At 51.0% G+C, this 22,106-nt stretch overlaps 7 protein-coding genes across 7 annotated transcripts; 4 read left to right on the top strand and 3 right to left on the bottom strand.

Moving 5' to 3' along the window:
* Positions 1-2,293: 2,293 nt before the first annotated feature.
* On the top strand, positions 2,294-3,129 carry APUU_50997A (uncharacterized protein; the record flags this gene model as incomplete). The annotated part of the gene is made up of 3 exons (XM_041706057.1): positions 2,294-2,514; positions 2,574-2,922; positions 3,037-3,129. The coding sequence occupies 3 exons, from the start codon at positions 2,294-2,296 to the stop codon at positions 3,127-3,129; spliced, it is 663 nt and encodes a 220-aa protein (XP_041558480.1).
* A 2,179-nt stretch (positions 3,130-5,308) lies between these two features.
* Positions 5,309-6,607, top strand: mdm12 (ERMES complex subunit MDM12; the record flags this gene model as incomplete). Its single annotated transcript, XM_041706056.1, has 1 exon — positions 5,309-6,607. One exon carries the CDS (start codon positions 5,309-5,311, stop codon positions 6,605-6,607), a length of 1,299 nt encoding a protein of 432 aa, XP_041558479.1.
* A 1,181-nt stretch (positions 6,608-7,788) lies between these two features.
* On the bottom strand, positions 7,789-11,073 carry APUU_50995S (putative serine/threonine protein kinase (Kin4); the record flags this gene model as incomplete). The annotated part of the gene is made up of 4 exons (XM_041706055.1): positions 7,789-9,350; positions 9,411-9,705; positions 9,766-10,640; positions 10,692-11,073. 4 exons carry the CDS (start codon positions 11,071-11,073, stop codon positions 7,789-7,791), a joined length of 3,114 nt encoding a protein of 1,037 aa, XP_041558478.1.
* A 2,850-nt stretch (positions 11,074-13,923) lies between these two features.
* APUU_50993S (senescence-associated domain-containing protein) lies at positions 13,924-15,527 on the bottom strand (the record flags this gene model as incomplete). Its single annotated transcript, XM_041706054.1, has 2 exons — positions 13,924-14,792; positions 14,876-15,527. The coding sequence occupies 2 exons, from the start codon at positions 15,525-15,527 to the stop codon at positions 13,924-13,926; spliced, it is 1,521 nt and encodes a 506-aa protein (XP_041558477.1).
* A 654-nt stretch (positions 15,528-16,181) lies between these two features.
* On the top strand, positions 16,182-16,982 carry APUU_50994A (Ser/Thr protein phosphatase superfamily; the record flags this gene model as incomplete). Its single annotated transcript, XM_041706053.1, has 1 exon — positions 16,182-16,982. The coding sequence occupies one exon, from the start codon at positions 16,182-16,184 to the stop codon at positions 16,980-16,982; it is 801 nt and encodes a 266-aa protein (XP_041558476.1).
* Positions 16,983-17,331: 349 nt separating this feature from the next.
* On the top strand, positions 17,332-18,834 carry APUU_50992A (acyl-CoA dehydrogenase; the record flags this gene model as incomplete). Its single annotated transcript, XM_041706051.1, has 3 exons — positions 17,332-17,429; positions 17,546-18,394; positions 18,468-18,834. 3 exons carry the CDS (start codon positions 17,332-17,334, stop codon positions 18,832-18,834), a joined length of 1,314 nt encoding a protein of 437 aa, XP_041558475.1.
* A 1,064-nt stretch (positions 18,835-19,898) lies between these two features.
* On the bottom strand, positions 19,899-20,813 carry APUU_50991S (bZIP transcription factor; the record flags this gene model as incomplete). The annotated part of the gene is made up of 2 exons (XM_041706050.1): positions 19,899-20,422; positions 20,507-20,813. 2 exons carry the CDS (start codon positions 20,811-20,813, stop codon positions 19,899-19,901), a joined length of 831 nt encoding a protein of 276 aa, XP_041558474.1.
* Positions 20,814-22,106: the final 1,293 nt, after the last annotated feature.

Here is a 22,106-nt window from a genome sequence, read left to right as displayed (position 1 = left end):
CTGTGACAATCACTGCCTCAGCTCAGCAGCTGGGCCGACGCGCTCCCGAAACCCTGCCTCGGATGATCAGCAACCAGGAAGCGTAGCCAAGAAACGTGCCCTGACTATTGATCTGGATTGAGTGTACGGGCGTGGGGTCGTCCTCCGCTGAACAGAGCTTGGTGTAACCCCTGGTAGTTCTCGGCTCTCATGCATCGCATTCTTTTGTATATTGTCCAGACCACATGACCCGATCTATTGTTTGACCACTCTTGGCTGCAGGCTATCTCGCATAGTTGGGGCCGCTAATACCCCTTTCTGGATCATGTGTAAAACGCACTCGATTGACGAAACGTGCTGCCGTGGGTTATGTAAGTAGGACCAGGGGGTAACTAGTCAGCAGAGATTAGGAGGAGGGTTCGTTCATGCGTATCTAAGACTTGTCTTTCACCCTTCGCTCGAAGCCAGCAAAGAGCTCAGACCGTGCCGAAGCCGACTGGGTTGGAGATCGAGGCATTGTGCTCTGTGAAACTCTGGACGTTGTCCCTTGAAACTTCGGTCTTTGCCAGCACCATTGACAAGCAGAACAACAGACGGAAGAATGCGTGCGGAAGGAAAGCACGCGCAAGAGCAAGGCCCATCTGGTTTAAGCAAGAGCGACTGCCAGATCACGTGCCCCGAGCCTCCTGCGGCCCCAAACAAACTCCTGGCAAGGCGTTCTCAACAACTGCAGGTTGCATTCTCAAAGATTCAATGAGCGCCTATGGTTTCCTGCTGATTGTGGCCTTAAATCCAACGGCGCTTACGGTGTTGCTGTGCCACCAGTAATCGACCTGTCAATTATCGCTATTTTAGCGCCTCGACCCTCGGCGCCGTATCGCCTAAGTCACTTTGACGGAGGCGTGGATCTCCAGCGGCTCAACACTCTCTGTGAAGAGCTATGGGCCGGAAATTCGAGAACGCCTGAGCTCGGAAAGTGCCTTGGGGATTTACCGGTACCTTGATCCGAGTGATTGTCTGGCTTCTCGAGGCGGCCTCCCTCGGCCCCATCGATCGTGAAGAAGACGGAGATTTCCATAGGCCGAGATGGCTCGAAACGCTCGTCCACTAGATTGGCGACTATGAACTGTGCCAACATTATCCGCCAACATTGCGGCGCAAATTTTGGACCTTCATACAGCTGCGGCAACTGTCCATTTACCCGTTTCGAAATAGCTCGGTCCTGTCTCCTTCCTTTATTGTGAGGATTTGTGAGATCACAACAGGAAGGTCATTGCAAGAAAAGAAACCAGACAAGACATGTGGGGAAGGGGATTGAGGCTTGCAGGAGTCACCAACCCGACGGCTATTAAGTGCTTCATACATTGGTCGGTTGAGGAAGTCAAGCCTGGACTGTTGTGATGACAATGTGATTCTTGCAGATTTGTCTCTTTAGCTTTCCGACCTTTCCCAAGGCACCACCAGCGGCTCTGTGTTGGATTCGGAAGTCGTGTAACTCTCGATGTGAATTTGGAATAACAAAAACTTCAAGGAACTGCGGTAGTACCCCTGGCCGGCGCAGGTGGCCTATGAGTCAAGTATTGCTGCAGTGAGCTGCTCCATGCGAACCAACAGCAGAATTGGACGTCAAGTTCACCCTGGTGGTGCTGCGGAACTCGAGATGACCACATCAGGAGGGTTGCCTATATGCCAGCGTTGTCACACACCCTCACCGAATGCCAAGTTCTCATGACGAGGAAGGTATCAGGGTGAATGTCGGTCATAATAAGAAAGGTCCGGTCTGTTACCTGGCGCGGCGTTGATGTTCGTCAGATGCTCAATCTAGGGCAGGCCGGACTGCGGCATGACCCCGAACGTCGACAGAACTGTTGGTCCAATACGGGAACTGATTCGATAACGGGAGTGTTGGTCTCTTCTTATTTTTCAACTTCTCCCCCTGCAAGCTGCATACGTGACTGGCACGCCCATTCATCACAGTGTCTTCAACATGATGTCAAGCCTCTTACGATTTAGCCCGGATTTCATGAAGCTCATGAGGAAGGATCCCGGATTGATCCTGCCGATGACCAGACCAGTACCTTTCTTTACATTTACTTTTCAGGGCAATAATTACCTGCTTAGCCCCGTCTTTAGTGGCCTTCACCTGCACAGATGATCCGCAGAGCCGGCCAACCTCTCTAGATGTTGGAGAGCCGGAAGGAGTAGTCCCGGCGAGCTTCAAATTGGTGATAGAACCATTCGTCGAGGTTATCCCATTTGAATGTGATGAGCCTTGCATCACAAAATTCCGCTGCATATTAAAAGATGAGGTTGCATGGAGATAAAGAGAAAAATAGGGAAAGAACTAGGGCATGCATCAGTAGTTACCGTTCGCTCTCACTTACCTTCAATCTTCGTCTTTTCTGATCCCCAATCGATTTTTATTTTATTTTTTATTTCTTCCCCTGGATCATTCTGTCATACCCACTGCCGTTGCTTCTTTTTGTTGCATCTATCGACGGCGTTGTTACGGCGTTGTTGCGGCGCAGTCACCGAGTGAGTCTTGCTCTACGCCTTGGGATTGCACCAACTCGGACGAGCCTGAATTATTTAAGACCCTCTTCACCCGTCGAGTTGTCCAGAACATCATCAACACTCCAATCTGCCAGCTTTTCAAAGGAAAGTCTCTCGGCCTTGTTCAATATTGCCTCCGTCTTCTTTCAATCGAGAAAAACAAAACTTCCAACTTTACCACCGCCAGTCTCCAACTACCCCCCCGCGAAACCGTCAAGATGTGCTCCCAATACTTCTACAAGTACGATTGCGGCTGTACCCACCCAGAAGGAGATGTCGTCTACTGCGCCAAACGAGGCACATCTTGCACTGGGGTGCGCCAGCAAGTCCGCCGACGAGAGGGCTACAACTGCCCCCAACACGGCGGCTAATCGTCGTGATAGTCTTCAGGTGAGTGGACGTCGAATCTTTCTCGAAGGCGCAGCACCAACAACCTGAAACCAACCAGCCCCATCCGCAAGTCGAGACAAAGAAACCAAATTCTAACAAGTGTACAACCTGCAGAAACAAAGCCCTGGGTTTAAGGGAGATCGATCCGTTATATTTCCGACGAACGGATTGGATATCGGTGTTGCCGAGAGGCGAGCCTCTCAGTGACTGCCCCTTGACCGCTTCATGGGCGTTGTTCTAGAAACTCTGATCGATCATTGATGATAGAAGGGTGGAGGACCAGTTATCTGCGTCTCCTTCTGTTATCTTGCCTTTTACCATATTTTCTGCGTCGTTTTTGCATGTCTTTGCCTCTTTTTTGGTGGCCGTTTCTCTCAAGCTTGCAGCATAGTGTGTTTTCTTGTACCACCGTTCTACTGCCACTGTTACTGCCTTTGCGACTACCACAGTTCTTGATTAGTTTTTGCCAGATTGGATTTATGCTTGTTCATTGTTCTATCATATAAACCATCTAGCGTGTAACTGGATCGTAGCTGAATCACACTATCTTTTGCCTTCAATTTCTTGTGACTTTCAGAGGCGGGGAAATAAATAGGAACTATTCATACTACAGCGGTAATAATTTCTTTTAACTATTATTAAATTCAGTATCGTTAAATTCAGATCACCCCGATCCCGTGTAAGCTTCAGGATATATTAAGGAACCTGGCCCGTTCCGGCTGGTTCTAGGAGAATTCCAACGCACAGCTGTGGCAATCCATGATTCAATACTTACTAAGAAATAGGAGACGGCCTTGCATTCTCTAGGGATGTTCTTGGTTCCAACTCCTGAGAAGTGCATCAAATGATCGTGAGATATACTTTGGAACCGATCAAGACCTGAAGGCAGGGGAAAAAAGGACACGAAGTAAGATTTGACGGAGGACGCATCTCTAGCCGCCTCACTTTTCACACCAAATGTGCGTGATTTTGCGGGCTTCGAAACGGACTGGCAGGTGCACGGTGCGCACAGGTAAGAATTAGAAATCAGGAAAAAAAACTTATTATCCGCTTTTTTTTTCCCTGGTCAGTTATGATTAGCATTGCACATCGCGACGTGCATTAGCACCGCAGACACTTCTCATCATCTGATACGAGTTGTCAAATAAGAGGGGGTATTGCAGAGGGTGCATTGGGTTATCCGGTGGCGATCGAGGTGCTCTGGAGCCAACGAAGACGCGGAAGGAGGGGTGATGGGTTAGTGTTAGTGTTGACTGTCGAACGCGGGTGGGTGCGTTGAATGGACATCATTCATTCCCTCGGAAGGGGATTGCTGGATCGGACAATTTATTATTGCTCCTTCGATTCAGCTCAGGATGTCTTGGATCCTGGCATGGCATCCATTCGCTAGGCCTCGCCGGATGATGTTCGGTGTCAGTGCCACAGGAACAAGACCAGCGAGTCAACGACGGGATTGTGGGTTAGCGAGGGCCGATTTGCGAGTGTCATCAAAGAAAATTCGCGGGATGTGGCGCCCTGTCTAGACGCCAAGAGGTTTATCACAGCCTTTGGGCTTGAAAGAAAAGTGATGCGGAGATTCTGTCAGGCCTCTGCTCCACAGATAGGTTGACGAGAAAGACCGCTGTTATGGAGAGCCAGTCGAACGAAATATGAGCCAGGATCAAGGGGGATTGAAGCTAATAACAAATAGACGTGAAAGGTGGGCAAATATCCACCCGTTCCTCCAATTCAAGGGCAGGAGACGACCGAAACACCAATTACGGCGGTGTATTCAAGAGCTCGAGTGTTGGCTCGATGCGAGAACCACAAGAGTGCGGATATCTCATGGACAGAACCATGGTAGCACGGCAATCCCATGCCCGCCAACGCCCCGGGATTTTCTTGTGTAGAGCCACTCGAGGCAGCCGTTTTGGGTAATAATGTTCAGCTCGGGAGCGAGTCGTGTTTCGTGCCAGTCCGCGCCGCTTAATAAATAAGAGCGGGAGGAAACGAGGCAGCGCCGCAGCGAAGTGAGCGATCCAGAGTGCTGGGTCGGTAGTAAACCTAAAGCGGTGTGAAAACCGGTTGTAGAAGCACAGGCAGCACAAGGAAATGCTGAACAAAAGAGCAGGCACCCACAAGGCCTGGGGTTCCCTGCAAGAGAAATTGGGCAGGATTTGGGGCCTGCAAGCCGTTGTCGTTGTGGTTGTTGGGGACGATGCACGTTGGAAGTTGAGGCTGCAGGTGTTGTAGCGCAAGCAGCTGGTCGGACCGCGGGCTGGTCATTGCGGGGTCATGTGACCTGCGGGCTGCCCTCCAGCTCCGGCCAGACCTTCCTCTCTCCAAAGCTCCAAAGAGCTCCCTTCAACCCTCGCCAACGAGTTTTCCTTCCCACTTCGCACATGTGATGTCCATCGAAGTCGATTGGAGGACCGCCACCTCTGGTCCAGACGGCGAGGCTCTGGCTGAGCGCATCCGCTCCTTCATCCACGATAAATTCCAAGAGGTGCCTCTCCCACGCTTCATCCGCTCCGTACAGGTCCACTCCTTCGACTTCGGAACAGTTGCCCCTGATCTAGAAATAAAAGACTTCTGTGAACCGTTCGTCGATTTCTACGAAGATGACGAGGATGGTGCCTCGTCCGACATGTCAGAAGAGCTTCACGACAACCCTTGGGACAGGCCGCAATCCGAATTCAACGAATCTTCATATCGAGACGATATACCGATAACCGGACGGCATTCGCTTCGGAATCCCTTCGATGCAGACCACCATGCCTCCTCCCCATTACGCTCGCCGATAGACCACTTGAATCCACACTTTCTACCCCGCGCTGGCACCCCAGGTATCCCCGGCGGAACCTCGACATTGGGTTACCACCTCATGTCTCTAGGTGGTCTCTCTGGTACTCAGACCCCTCTCGCCGCCGTCGCCGGTGGCTCACCATTTACCAACAACTGGGCGGACCCGGCAGGACAAGGAGTCAGAGCTGGACATCGACCCTCCCCACTCCACCGCGTAGACGGCGACGTCGACTCCAGCAACCCAACCTCCCGCCCCTCAACCGCAAGCACTCATCCTCCAGGCTCAAACAAGAACAGCGGCAGTGCATCTTCCCACCCCGACGAACAGCAACATCACCTTGCCGACGATCCCACCTCATTCTCGGCACCCCCACTCCCTCACCCCCCACCACGCATGCGAGAACGCCGCCCCGAGGACTTCCAAATCCTCTGCCATGCCAAATATGCTGGCGACATCCGCCTATCCCTAACAGCTGAAATCCTTCTCGACTACCCCATGCCCAGTTTCGTAGGACTTCCCCTTAAATTAAACGTCACTGGCATCACCTTCGATGGAGTCGCAGTAATCGCACACATCCGCAAACGCGTCAACTTCTGTTTCCTCTCTCCTGAAGATGCAGAAGCCCTGGTTGGCCCCGACCCTACTCCCGACGCTCACCGCAACCAGCTTGAGACCAGCGGTGCCTCTAATAACAATAATAATAGCGGCAATGCAGGGTCGCATCAAAAAGGCCATGGCTTATTACAAGAGATCCACGTCGAGAGTGAAATCGGCCGCAAGGAAGACGGGAAGCAGGTCCTCAAGAACGTCGGCAAAGTCGAGCGGTTCATTCTCGCCCAAGTTCGACGCATTTTTGAGGAAGAGCTTGTCTTCCCTAGCTTCTATACATTTCTGGTTTAGTTAAGACTTGTTTACTTAGATACCATATTCGAAACCTCTTTGTATTACCCTTTGTCTACTTACTTAACTAATGCCCATTACGGCTTATGCAATTTTACGAGCTCAATTTTTATTTAATATGACGGTATGCCACACCACTACTGCTTCTTTATCTATCCATCTATCCGCTATTCCCTCAGTTAAGTAGAGAGGAGCATAACAGCATATATGAGACGGAACCAAGTGGATAAAAGTGACAATTAGGGAATTGAGGTACTAGACAATAATAAGTAGGATGTATCAGATACCCACAGGCCTGGTTCCAGTCTATGTATCACTAAGTATCCCCATCCAAGCGCAAACGAGAAAAGAGCAAAGAAAAAAAATTGTAACCGTAATATTACCCTTGAATAAGCCTCGCGATAAGAGGACGAGAAAATGACGACGATGGATGCTGCGCCATGTCAAAAAAATGAGGACTAAAAAGGCCAACCGCCAAACCATCTCGCCTTGGTACAAAATGTAGTAGTTGACCAAGTATTAGAGCAAACGCTAAGGAGAAGAATAGGCGTGTAATGTAGACAGGCAGGGTCAATTTACAATCGGTCAAGGTTATAGAAACAGGAAGAAAGATACGAAGACAGATGATGAGAAAAACGGAAGAAAGAACCTGGAGAGCAAAGCTTTGAACAAAGGAAAAAAGAGGTTTATTCTGAACAAGAAAAATGCAAACATGCTAGATGTGGATATGCATGCAAGAAGAAAAAAAATGGCTGCTGGTACAACAGAAGACAAACTGATAGCTACATGCAACAGAACGGGACGAAAGTTGCGCGGGTATCACGGGGGTATCCAAATAACCTCTCTGCTCTTTCAACGTACAGTAATCCTAGAGCCTGGTCTGGTCGACTTCCTTTCTCCCAAAAAGCGTCGATCGAATCGCGCCTCGATCTACCCAGCTGCGTTCGAATCCTGGGTCCAGTGTAGACGACACGTCGTCTTCGTAGCTTTCTTGAATCCTCAGATATAGGCGAACAAGAAGCAATGTTATCAAGACCTGAAGTGTTGATCTCTTAGGTCTTCTCACGTCGGTCGCAGGCCACGATGAAGACCAAGAAGAAAGTTGAATCCAGTCCAATCAGACGGAATAATTAAAAGAGAAGAAAATATAAGCCGAGACTGTGAATTAGAGTAGGTGGGCCTTAACGCTCGTCTCCAGCTCTAGACTTGGCTCGTCGACGGAAAAAGTCCATCACTTTTCGGGCTGCTCCAGAGCTACCAGAGTGATGCGACTCATGTTCGTATGCGTCTGCAAATTTCCGGTGGTTTCTCTGCAAGACACCTGGCCGATTTGAGGAACGCCCAGTTTGCATTGATGCCTTGGATCCGTTGTCATGCACACCATTATATTCATCGTAGTAATTAGGTGTCGAATGATTACCGTAATGATTCCGGTAATAGTGTTCGTTATCATTCTGATGAACCTGTTCCGCTGAGGTAGCACCATACTGGGTCGGCTGGTAAGTCTCACTGTGGTTTGAGTGCAGCGCCGCAAATTGCTGATCGATGCGATTCTGGTAATTGACTGGGTCATCATTGACAATAACATCATCCGAGGGGCCATCAGTTGCTCCGGCAGCAATCGTATCGTGAGCACCATAGCTAGTAGCCCGGGTACGACTTGGTAGAGCTCCTGTTGATGGGCGCTGGCTTACTCGGTTGTCCGGAGCGCGATCTTGAGGCTCCTCATCAGGCGTTTCTGACCTGCTTGACGACGAAATCCCCCTCAGCGAGAACGAGGGTGGAAGTAGAGAGAAACGTCGCGGCTTGCCCTCGCCACCCGCTTCGCTTGTCTTGCGGCCATAGCCATACTGAGCTGAGCGTCGCGAGTCCATTGACATCCTCGAATCGTCGCCACCATACGGATCCCTCATGCTCGTGGGAGGGTAGCGCTTGCCAGTCTTCTGCTGCCTTGGTACATTTGTTTGGCCACCACGTCCGCCAAAAATAGAGCCAGACCTTCCAAATAACTTTTCGCCAATACTGGAGACAGTACTTGATCTCTTGTGGCCCTTCGGGGGTTCCTGTCGAGGGGTTGTGTTGAATTTGGATGGGAGATTTTGTGCACTTTGATGATCGACGCTGGCAACTTGGTTGGCGTCTTGCTGAATCGGCGCAGAAATAACATATTGTTTGCTCTTCGGCTGCGCGAGTCGACCCTGGGCGTTCGTAGCGGCCACAGTAGGTGCCACGGGCTGCCCGTAAGACCCGCGAGATGGCAAACGCCCCGCATTGAATGAAGCCATGGAGCCTCCGGTGGTAGGTCGGGTAGGTTGAGGCGCTGTCCCTGAGAGGGCTGGGGTTTCGGACGTAGAACGAGGTAAATGTGTAGGCGGGAGTGCCGGGGCCTGGCGGGTGGTGGTTTGTTTCGTTTGCTCGGGTACAGTTTGAGTATGGGTAGAGTAATCCTGGCCGGTTGGTTTTGCCCTTGATGATACGGGTTCGGTGGGAGAGGCGTTCTGGACGGTTGCACTGGACCCGGAGGTTTCTCCTCTTGAGGTCTGAGACTGAGGAGCAACATATTCCACTTGGACTGTTCGACGTTTGGTGTCTCGAGGAGTCTTGGACCTGTCGCTTTGATCCTGCGAAATGTCCCCTGGGTGATGTACAAGACCTCCAACCGATGGGCTCGAGCCGTGGTGGGTCTTCGGAGGCTCTCTGACGGAAGCACTGCGGGCAAGTGCTGGACCTTCTCTGGGTTGCTCTATCGAAGCTAAATTAGTACGGAACAGCAGGGACAGTTTACTGTTAGGGAGGCCCATACCGCGGGAAACGGTGGTGGAGGAGACGTCAGCCACCTTGGTGGTGCTGCTGGTGATGTGCGAGACAATGTCGGCGTAATCACTGAGCCAGCTGTGGCGAGCAACTTCGAAAAGGTCTGCTCGTTTCCGAGGGTCCGGGACTAATATCCGCCTTAATAGATCACGGGCATGGGGTGTAACGTATTCGGGGAATGTAAGGGGAGTCGTGACGATATATTTATACAGCAGATTGATGTTATCTCCATCGGGATTTGCTGGATCATCATCGAACGGAAGATACCCCGCTAACATAGCATACTAGTGGCACCTGGTCAGCGATTGTGCGAACTTGATATGAAAAGGCACAAGGCCACCCACAAGAATAACACCACAACTCCACACGTCTACCCTTCGTCCAGTATAAAGCGAATCGCTCACAACGAGCTCCGGGGCAGCGTAACAAGGGCTTCCGCAGCTTGTCTGCATCAAGTCTCCTCGACGCACACCCTTGGTGTTGGTTTTATCCAAGCGCATCCTTTTCACGAACTCTTTATTGGTGAGGTTATACTCGATTTCCTCACTGAGTTCATCAGTGGGGTCAAACGTATTTGCAAAGCCGAAGTCTGTAATGATGATGTTGCGGTTCCGGTCGAGAAGCAAGTTTTCCAACTTCAAGTCACGGTGGACGATACCTTTCTTGTGCAGGTAACCTACACCAGATACAAGTTGCGCAAAAAGACGTCGAGCAGAATTATCCTTCAGATACTTGTTTCTGAGAATATGATCAAAAAGCTCACCGCCCGATGCATACTCCATGATAATTCCAATGTGACGATCCGTTTCTACCATTTCGTGAAGGCGGACGATATTCGGGTGAGAAAGATCCCGCAGAATGGAGATCTCGCGGTAGATCTTGGGCAACCGATTCGGGTTCGATCCAAGTGATTCACGGCGAATGAGCTTAATGGCCACCTCAATAGAGCCATCTCGCTTCCAACCCAACTTGACCTTTCCAAATTCGCCCTCGCCTACCGTCTGCCCGAGAATATACTGGCCAAACGTCGTTTCTTTGCGCTTGATTGTATGCTCGGGAAACTCTTGTCGGCTTGGCATACCGACTCGGCCACCGTCCTCCATATTTTCATCACCCATTAAACCCAATCCCGATGCCGAAGCGTTCTCGTTAGGTGTCGATACCGGTGCCGTTGTTTTACGGGCTTGTTCTCGTTCGATATCGACGGCGGGATCGCTCACTAAAACCTGATTAATAACGGTACTTGACTCTTTCACCAACGTGCCCTGACTCGGAATTGTCTCCATAAAATCCTCGTGTTGAGCGGAGCTTTTATTGTGGGTGCTTGGCCCTCTTGACGGATCGTCGAATGGCTGAGCGGCCTGACGGCGAGAACGAGATTCGTCACCTTTCTTGTCACGGCGACTCCGCTCGTCGCCCTTGCTCGTATAACGCGACCCTGATATCTTCCCTGCGCTAGACTCTTTGTTGGAGCTACGATGGCTTCTTTGGTGGTTCGACGAAGTCCTCGGCGGCGGGATAGGTGGTCCACCGAGAAGGTCTTGATAGACGGGTGATCGACTTGTATTGCTGTGGGCGGTCGACAAAGCCGCGGGGGTCATGGCTTGAGAGGCATGGGTGCGTGGCAGAGCCTGCGGTATGGAATCGCTCATAGCCGAAAAGAAGCTGTCAGGACCAGAAGGGGTAAATGCTATAGTCAGATTAGCTTGCATTCCTTGAACAAACATTTGTGGAGCTTCCCCGCGTCGGCTCCGGCGGCCCTATAACGAGATATATTATCGCACACTCGATTCGAAACGCCGGGAGGAAACACGAATGACTTATGTGCAATGCGGAAAGGGGTTGAGCCTGGTGCAGATAATTGTTTATCACGTACATACGCTTCTAGTCCTCTAGACTGCTTGCTGTGTTTCGGTCCAAGGCGGCCGCTTCAGGCTCACACAGGGAGAAAATGAGCGATCAGCCTTGCGCGTTTGATATACTGCAATCGAGGACACAACGCCCAACACGCAAATCGCCCTTCCTGATTGGATATCTTCCTGGCCTTTTTTTTTTTTTTGTTTCGTCCCTATTTCGTGAATTTCCAATTTTCTTCTCTCTCCCTTTGATTTTGGTTGTTCGGCGACTGTGATCGAATGTTCAACAGATAGCTAGTCAGTCCGGTTGGGCAGCTGAATCGCGATCGGTTCAAGTTAGTTGGCTGTCACTAATTAGGGGGTTAGGCTGAACTGACAGCTAAAAGCGAAGAACACAGGCTAATATCACAACAAGCCGAATTTGTCAATGGTATATCGAAGACACCAGGTCGAGCAATTAAAATAAAAGCACACAATATAAAATATAAGCTCAAAAAAAGCAGAGTCGGAAATAGGGGGAGCTTCGCAACAAAGGAAATATGTTGTTGTTGTTTTTTTTTTGGATTGTTTTTTCGATGTGATGGTGGACTCGGTCGCGGAAATATGACAATTGTGGATCTGCACTGCAGAAATGCCTCTTGAACTCCAGCTCTCTCCAGAAGTATCAGCTACCTGGTTGGGAATGCGCTGGTGAGGACGAGAATGAGCGGCAGCGACAAACGCGGGCGGGAAGGGAGCCTCGGAAGACGCGACCAGCACAAGCCAAACGGGTGGAAGTCGGAGACAGGCTATCCCAACCCAACGCGGCTGCAGAACGAATTGAAAAGGCAGAGCGTGTTCTAGAATAAGGCGAGCATGATCGACGGGAGGAGGAATTTGAGGAGCGAGGTAGCGGCGAGAGGGCGTTGTAAGAGGTCGACTCTTGCAGAGGCCCAGAGAGCGGACAGGGGGTTAATGGTAACGGCGCGAGGGGAGAGGAGAGCGCGCGGCAACCAGAGCCCCAAGGAGACGGGTATAATCGACCCAAGGGAGGAGAAAGAAGGGAACAAGAAAGAAACGGCGAAGGGTAGAAAGGAAGGGGAGGAGGGGGTGGGAGGAGGAAGAGAAGGAGACCGGGAGGAAGAGAGACTGCGAGAGTCGTCCGGACTGGCTGTGAGGAGCTCGTCCACGTCGGAGAAGAAACAGTTGGGTTGCAGTGGGCGGGCAACAATCGACTCGCGCTCTACAAACGATGATACCGCTGGCTACGGGGCTCAATTATCTTATTCCGGTTGTTTTGATGCTCAGCGCTCTTCTTGTATTTGGCTTCGCAAAGTTCTGGCCCGTCTTCCATCCTCCTGGTGGTGATTCGATGGCCACGGTCGAGGTGCAAAACCAGATCGAATAACAGCGATCATTACACGCATGACCTGAAACGCAACGATGCACAGACTAGACCTCCCTTTGCTACGTAGCGACGAGAATAAGAATAGAGTAGTTAATAACACTGATCGTATTCGGTGATGTGGTAAGGCGATTCCATCAGCTGAGTTCGAGCTGCCACTGCCAACCTTGACCCTGCCGATAATAGTAGACAGCCAGACATTTAGACTCATGAAACCCAACCTCCACAGTCCACACTCACATCCACAGCACAGCAAATGAATCATGGATTATTTCCTGGTCCCGAAGGCTGACCCTCGATTTTGAACGAAACCAGCCAAATCATCAGGGGCAGCGAACCACTGTTTCATCCTGGCTGGTAAGTCGCTAAAGCGGAGTAGAGCCTCGGGCGCAGCCGATCGTCATCTTAACTGAAGCTGTCGCAGTCAACAAACTGGCGGTCAATCATCTGAACTTGTACATAATTGTTTTTTGATCTCTGTGCCAGCACTGGCCTGCAGAAGCGAGTCTGTGAGCGGCGATGCAGCCGAGTCTCGACTGTCGAGTTGTCGAGTTCTCGCTGTGCTCGGCGCTGTTACCACGGCAAAGCTTCCATCTCCATCTGCATCTCCATCCCGTCCCATGGAAGCTCTCGGATCGCGCCAGAGACCCCATAGCAACTTAGCAACCCGAGGGCCCCATCCAAGCTGCCTGGTCCTGCATCCCTTTCGTAATTGACTTGCTTCAAATGGCGTCTGGTCGGCTTGCTCGAGGGTTGTCTTCTCAACTCAATTGAATACTAGGGATAAATAAATACCTATATCGACTCCTAGGCGCCGCAATATATAACAATACTAGTCCTACTATTGGTACTTCTAGCCTCGTAATTCAAAACTTAACCTCTACCTTGCAGAATAGATGTTTCTTACTGGTCAAGATGAGTATTTCTAGTCATTCGAAAGCTATATTCTAACTCTGGAACTATATATTTGCATGCTAGTCCATAGTTCGCTCCTTTCTCATCCTCCGAAGTAAAAGTCTTTTCAACCGATGCAACTGTAGATTAAACCAAGACCCGCACCGCAGTCTTAACCCAAGCTCACGTCACTATTTTAGATGGACAGAAACAAAACAAAAACAACGATAGCTTGCCGTAACTCTTCATAGATTCATAAATAACAACCGGTCGTATTAGAATAGAGAAGCAAGAATAACTCATAAGAGAAAAAAAGAAGGAAAAGCAAATCCTCGTTGACTTGAAGTTGACGGCCCAGTTTGGCAGGTTCAGCGCTTACCGCCCGACATACTTGCCCCGCCGAGCGAGTAAGTCCCCGAGGCGCCGTATGCGGGAGGCGGCGTTGGGCTGGGAGACGGCCGTCTTGCGGCCGGGCTGCCGCTCTGTCCTGGTCCTCCTGGAGGGGAAACCTCTCCACCATCGCCCGCGCCGACAACGACTTGCTGCCCGTCCTTCATGCGCCCAACGACCATACCCTTGGCGACCGACTTGATAATCGCCTTGCGGCTAACCCCAGAGGCGTCGATATAAACTAACCCCACATTCTTGATGCCTCCTGTCAAGTTGGAAGCGACCGAGCCGGCTTCCGTTCCGTAGCGGTGGCCAATCATTGTAGATGCGGCGGATGACCCAGACGTCAATACATTCCGCGCACCTTGTTCAATGCCATCTGCCAATGTGGAAAATGCGATCATTGACTTGTTGAGAATTCCCGGCTTTCCACTCTCAGGGGCCGTTGACCTATCGCCCCGAGCCTTTCCATTATTACGACCGGCCATAGAGGCACCAAAGTTCTGCGCGTACTTGCCAACCTGGCCAACCGTTTTCGAAGAGATGCCAGCTGCACCGCTGGAGAAAGTTCCGATCTTGCGAACCCGAGTATGAGTGGCGTCTGAAAAGGTCGCTGGCTTTGGGTTCGCCTTGACCTTTCGAGTGAACGTGCCTGCACCACTGGTCATTGCGTTGGCGAGATACGTGGATCCAGTCACAATCAAGCGAGAAGCTGTGGCAGACGATTGAACAAGAGATGAGCCCTTGTATGCGGGGTGTCGCGATGTTGCAAGGTATTCCTCAGATACATTGCTGACGTCAACTTGATTGCCCTCGCCTTCAGTAGGAAGCTGGATTTGGACAGGCCCTGTATGAAAAGAAGAATGTTAGACTGATATTCGTAACATCGTTTATAAGAGAAGCGAGAGAAGCAAGAGAAGCAAGACTTACTCTTCGAGCCGGGTTTGACATCAGATTCCTCAACGACATCATATCCTTCCATCTCGCCGACAACGCTTCCATCCTCTTCGTCCACGAGGACAATACGTCCGTGTGCATCCTTTCTATCGCTAGGTCCGGAAGGCCCTGGCGAGGACACATAGCCCTCACCCGGTGCAAAGGCCGCAGGGTTATAAGCTGCATGGTCCTTCGCGACTTGCGCACGCTCATGGAAAGCCGTGCACTGAGCAAGGATTGTTTCGAAAGTATCAATATCTTCCTGCGTCACCTTATTGGGCCCGGATCCAATTCCGGGAAATTGGATACGGATGAAAGCGCCTGCATCTGGTCCCAAATCCCAGCGAGGAACGATATAGCTACTCGGGGGTTGGTGGTAAATCTGGGTGGTAGCAGGGAGAGCCAAGTCAAGCTCCGGAGGAAGATGTAGATGCAGATAGAAGTCCTCTTCAGGCGGGGTTTCTTGGGCGGGCGACAAAGGTATGTTCTGGTTCTGAGATGTGGAAGCTGTAGTTGGGACCATCAGAAGCGAGAGCGTCTGAGGACCAGACGGTGTCAGGCTCGACTCTTCGCCGTCCTGCACGTGAAATGCGTGGACATTGTTGATGCTGTAGAGGAGTCTAGGGTCATTCGAAGTCGAAGCCATGGTTGGGTGGGGTGTAAAGACACAAGGGTCTGAGACTCCGAAGGATTCAAAGAGTGAGTTCTGGACTCTCGACGATATCGCGTATGACGTTATGGGGCCGTCGCAAGTTCAACTGTAAGTAGTGTCAAGTCGCAGACTCTAAAACACAGTCACCCACGTCTATTTAAAACAGATGAGATGTGAGAGAGATTTCCAAAGAGATGGAAGAAACGGGAGAAGAAAGAAATTAATATGATGCAGGCTGCACTCTTGGGCTCTTGGGAGCTTTGGAGGGGCTCCTTTAAGTGGTTATCGACCGGGTGAATAAGCGCCCATCCCACAACTGCGCCACATTGGCACTCCAGATTGCACCGCCACATGAACTGTGAGTGGCTGAAACTTTGTAAGAATAGCAACTAACAGCGTCATGGATGCGATGTGACACCGCCAAACGGACGGGCGCAGAAACAACTGGAAATCGAGAGATAATGCCTCAGTTGTTGGGATTGCGAGTTGGAGATTAGGAGAAAAATTGAGACCCAACTGTCTCGTATCGTCTTGCCAACTAAAATAGAAATTCCCACCAACGGCGGCTACAGAGATTGATCGGCCATTGGTAAGAGCGCTTAAGCCAGCTTCTCCTTCCAATTAGCATTTTCTCCAGAGCCAATTGAGATGGCAGCTTTCCAGATTGTGTCGGACCTCCACCTTGAGAATCCCCGCGCATACGACCTGTTCCACATCCCTCCCAAAACTCCCTATCTCGCACTCCTGGGAGATATTGGAACCGCGAGGGACGACGAGCTGTTTGCCTTTCTGGAAACGCAACTTCGGCACTTCGAGCTGGTCTTCTTTCTACTGGGAAACCATGAGCCGTACGGCTCCAACTGGTCGATCGCGAAACGTCGGGTGAGAGCGTTCTCTGAAGACATCAGTCGGCGACGAACCCAAGAGACGGGACTGGGAAAGTTCGTCTTTCTTGACCAAACACGATATGACATTTCCGACGATGTGACAGTGCTCGGATGTACATTTCATTCCAGGGTTCCCAAGTCTCAATCACTGTCAGTCAGCTATCGTCTGAATGACTTCTACGACATTAGTGACTGGACTGTCGAAGCTCACTGCGAAGCTCACGAAGCGGATCGAAGATGGCTGAATGAGCAAGTATCGCAGATAATCGCTGCAAATCCTCACCAGAAAATCGTCATTTTCACCCATCATTCACCGACAGTCGAATCCGAAGCTTGTGATCCTGCCCATACTAGCAGTCCGATATCCTCAGCCTTCTCAACCGATCTCACTGGCGAGGATTGCTGGGACAAGCCACAAGTAAGGCTTTGGGCATTTGGACATACACATTACAACTGTGATTACACCCAACAACGCACGGGGAAAAGAGTGCTGGCAAACCAGAGGGGCTACTATTTTGCTCAAGCGAAGGCGTTTGACCCGGAAAAGGTGGTTCATGTTTAGTTAGTAGAACGGTCGGCTTCGTGAGGCCGTCGTTATGATCTTTTTGGCCGCGGAATACAATAACTTGCAGAGCCATGGACATCAAACGTACTCTATAGAAAATCGGCCTCGGAGAGATGGCCGGCCAAATTATTGAGGGCCAAGAGGATTTCCCAATTCGGAGGGCCGACTTTAACCGTACCGAGGCTGCCGAGGCTGGTCGTCTTCACTCGTGCTCGTACTTCCTCTACCCCGGATCCGCCATTCTCCCCCTCGTGAAATCTCTCCTCCTTCCCTCCTCTTCTGCCCGTGTCATTAAACATTACTCGGTCCGTTTTCTCCTCCCGTTAGAGCTCACTATCCCATATCGATGGCGTCTATTACACGTGCGTTGCGGCCTCTGTCCCGCACCATCCCCTCTATCCGCCCTGTTGCAACCCGACCGTTGGCTTCTCGACTTCCTCAAAGGTATGCTTCTGTGTTTTGAATCATGAAAAGCCGGGGTGTGGAATATTATACTGGCCATTTTGTGGCGGATAGGGAGCAATTCATGTGGATTATCGCTAATGTGTTTTTTCCTCCAGCACTTATGCCTTCTCTACCACTTGCCGGCGGCGCGACGTCGATCTGGCCAGCCTCACACCAACACCAATCTCACACCTCTCCGAGACCGAGTCCTTGATGGCCGATACAGTATCCAAGTTTGCCCAGGAGCAAATTGGCCCGAAGGTTCGGGAGATGGATGAAACCGAGACTATGGACCCGGCTTTGGTAGAGCACCTCTTCGAGCAAGGTATTATGGGCATTGAGATTCCCGAAGAATTCGGTGGCGCGGGGATGAACTTCACTGCCGCGATCGTGGCTATTGAGGAGCTGGCTCGCGTCGATCCCAGTGTCAGTGTTTTGGTTGACGTTCACAACACCCTCGTGAACACCGCTTTCATAAAGTGGGGCGATGCGCAGGTTCAGAAGAAGTGGCTCCCTAAGCTGGCCACCGGGACAGTTGGATCATTCTGTCTTTCGGAGCCTGTTTCTGGATCAGATGCCTTTGCCCTTCAGACCAAGGCTGAGAAGACGGCGGATGGCTACAAGCTGAACGGATCCAAGATGTGGATCACCAACTCTATGGAGGCGGGTGTTTTCATTGTCTTCGCCAACCTCGACCCCAGCAAGGGATATAAGGGAATCACTGCCTTCATCGTGGAGAAGGATACCCCCGGATTCTCAATTGCGAAGAAGGAGAAGAAACTCGGAATCAGAGCTAGCAGCACCTGCGTGCTCAACTTCGATGACGTTGTAATCCCCAAGGGCAACCTCCTGGGTGAGGAAGGTCAGGGTTACAAGTATGCCATTGGTCTTCTAAACGAAGGCCGTATTGGTATCGCCGCCCAAATGACCGGCCTGGCACTAGGTGCTTGGGAAGAAGCTGCTCGGTAAGCTCAAGCAAGACCTTTTTTTTTTCTATTCATATCATATTGAAAAACAATAATACTGATAAACCAATAGTTATGTTTGGAACGACCGCCGCCAATTCGGCCAACTCATCGGTGAATTCCAAGGTATGCAGCACCAGATTGCCCAGGCCTACACCGAGATCGCGGCTGCTCGCGCTCTTGTCTTCAACGCTGCCCGCAAGAAGGAAGCTGGCCAGGACTTTGTGCAGGACGCGGCCATGGCCAAGCTCTACGCCTCCCAGGTCGCCGGCCGTGTCTCCGGCTCTGCCGTCGAGTGGATGGGCGGCATGGGTTTCGTTCGGGAGGGTATCTCGGAGAAGATGTTCCGTGATAGCAAGATCGGTGCGATCTACGAGGGTACGAGTAACATTCAGCTGCAGACGATTGCCAAGTTATTGCAGAAGCAGTACACGCAGTAAATATGGACTACTTATTCCTTATTTTCTGTACTGGTTTCGCTGTGCTGGACACTCATGAAACATGTCGTCAATGGGCTACGGCGACGCCGCATATTTGTCGAGCAGGACGAGTTCAGGACAGTTCAATTATGACGATTAATTACATGATACAATAACTCGACCGTGCCTGGTCGATAGAGTAGATAGGGTGGTATGTATAAATTGTGTATGTAGAATGGGTATCTCTTATTCAAAAATAACCTTTTCTCGCCGTGTTTCGCTGCATTGCATTTCATTTCATGATTTTCCAAGCTGGGCCGAATAATAACAATCAGCCCTAACATCCTGCACGGGTGGCGCACGGGGATACTTTTTCCGGGCCACTCAAGGATGATCCATGGATGTAATGTCGTAATTAAATGACGCCAATCCGGTTTTCGGGCGGATTGGGTGTTGATGCCCCCACCCTTCAAGAGCCGATAGTTTGCGTCGAATTTGTATAGTAGGAGGGCATTGGAGGGCGACTCCGAGCCAAACGGATGGCCGGATGAATGGGAGGTCAAGCGCGGATGGTGGACGGGATATGAGAATCATCGGAGGAAATCGGTGCCCATGGCTATATATCAAGAGCAGTGACTCGCCTTGCCCGGTAATAGATTATGTTTCGTAGCACGCGCGGGTTCGTTTTGGTGCATCGAATTGATATCGCGGTGGCTCGACGTAGGTCTGATGGTGTTGTTGTTATTGATGATATTAGGGATCGAGAGGCGTTTGACGGGCTGGGCGCTGAATTAGAGTGGGCGGATTCCTGGAATCCGAACGTGTTTTCGTGCACTGTCGGATTCGATGCACGCTCGATTAGCTGGTTGTATTGTAGGATTATATGTCGATGGCGGTAATGGGTGTGTTGACATTGGTGTTGGTGTCCAGTCCCAGTGACTGGGTACTTACACGGCTGATTTGATGTGTAGTACGTTTGTTGAGCAGCAGGGCACGACTTGATTGCTCCGATCACTTGCGTTCTGGCGTTTGGCGTATCGCTAGTTCCTTGAGATGCGCACTTGTCTGAGGAAGCCATTCGGACATCAAGAGCGGTGGACCCAGTCGTAATCATAACCACTTCGTGGAGGCTGGGAAGGATGGGTCATCATCTGTTGAAATTGCGGTTGCGGCGGCGGGTGTAGGGTAGGGTATGCGGTTGCTTGATTCTCTGGTGGCGCCGATACTGTTACTCGAGCAGATTCCTCCGCCGCCGCCCGACTGGCGCTCGGTCCGGGGTACAGCGGCTGATACGATGAAAACGCAGGTTCTGGTACATGTCTGCTACTTTGCGGGTGGTAACTAACGTGCGAATGTGGTATAGACATTGGCACAGGCGCTTGGGGAGGCCCCTCGAAAGCCCAGGGTTCGACTCTGGTTGGGTACTCTGTGTCCGAGGATTCGCATCTTGAAGAAGAGCGAGTTGAAGTGTAAGGAGGCCAGTCACGCGAAGTTGAAACTTGACTTGATGTTGATAAAACTGATGGCGTCCTGGGGGTTGAGTTCGCCCCTAGAGCATCGGGGTATTGAGGGGATGGAATGATCGGCCCCGGCTGTTGGCTGTATGGCTCTTCTGACCGACGTCAGATAAGGGTCAGCGGGGTGCGACTGGGATAACCTCATGTAAATACGAAACAACAGGCGAAATACTCACCTAAGTTTTGATACCCTGTATGTCCTGGTGATGTGGCTAACTGATGTCGTAGCGCCCTGATCTCAGTCTCCAGGATAGCATTTCTTCGCGTGATCTCGTCGAATTTGTCCCCTTTGGCTCTAAGCTCAGCCACTTGAAGTTCCAATCGCTCAATGTGTTCTTTTGTCCGCTGTCGAATTGTCCTCTGGGCCTCACGGTCGTTGGCACGCTTTCTTTCCAGTTGTTCTGCGGTAAGCGACGTTACTCTACGTGTCCCAGCCCGTGTTTCTTTCTTCTTAAACTGGGAGGGGTCTTGGTTGGAGCTCATTATGTGCTCCGATTTGGATGTCGGGTTGATAGATTCAGTAGGTCTGATTCTTTCGCTAAGGGCAGGCTTGAATGTAAGGTAAGGACGCTACATTCCAGGTTTGTGCGCGGCACAGATGTCGGATTTCACTGAATATTAAGGTGGTTATAGTCGTACCACGTGCGTGGGCCCTGGTAAGTTAGAGTTGGTTGGGGAAGGGGGGAAAATAAAAGAAATGAAAATATGGCAAGAGGGTAAAAAAAGAATTAATGGACGGAGCCCCATCGCTGGTGCGGTACGACATAAAGATAAAGGGATCTACCCCAAAGCGAGCCACTGGAAAGGAAGGTCGCGGATGTCGCGAGCTGAGATCGGCTCCGGCTTAGGCTGTATCATCTTTCGCAATCACCACCAGAACATTGGGGTCAGTATCAATAATAATGCCAAATATTATTGACGGAGAGTGGACTTGAATCTCAACAACAGCATTATTAAGCCCGTAGTCAGGAGCTTTGAGGCCGTGGATACTCCGTGGAAGCTGTCTTTTCAAGACACCAGTCCTCTGGCGCATAGGGCGCCAATAATGGGCAGGCACAAAGAACGAGACTTGGGGAGATACTGTGAGATGGTGGCAATGGCGAGCATAGCGTCCCTTCTAAAGGAGCTATTCCTATGGGTCCGCGCTATGGAATCCTCCGACCAACCCACCCACGGAGTTTAGGCATGCCCTAATTCCCAATTGGAAATGGGGACACTCGGCGCCCAAGAAGCGTTAAAGGTGCCCTAAAGGGGTTACCCGATCTGGCCGTGTAATCGAGAAAATACTGTTTTGACTCTCGGCACGTCCGCTCCGAATCTGCATTCCGGGACCCAAGCGTATCATAACCCCTGGGGCCAGAAATCCGGCAATAACATCCTAATTTCCAAGAACAAACCGCATCGTTAGTACGGTGCTTCCCCGAGCCACATGGTGGAAGTGGCGACTATGGATCCAAAAGTTATCGTGAGACCCTCGAGATCCATGGGTCGGTGACCCAGTCCCTTTTAAGAGACTCGAGAGTTTGGTAAAGCATCGAACAGCGATGCTTGGCGCAGGAATATATGCCGCTGTCCGGAAAGGGAATGAAAGCAAAAACTCACTGCGATGGGTTAAAAAAGAGGTTGGAAAGTTGGATTCTGAACAGTGGGTTGACGAACCGCCCGCCCTCGTCCCATAAGCCGTGTCGGGCCATCAACTCGTCCCTTCACAGTTTGCATCGAAGTTGAATTTAGCGGTCTCTGATTCATTCTTGAGGATATAGTACTGATATTCCC

This window comes from Aspergillus puulaauensis, chromosome 5 (genome assembly GCF_016861865.1).
Source record: "Aspergillus puulaauensis MK2 DNA, chromosome 5, nearly complete sequence".
Taxonomy (NCBI): domain Eukaryota; kingdom Fungi; phylum Ascomycota; class Eurotiomycetes; order Eurotiales; family Aspergillaceae; genus Aspergillus; species Aspergillus puulaauensis.
The sequence above is the reverse complement of the archived record's forward strand: the minus strand, read 5'-3'. Positions and strand labels throughout refer to the sequence as shown.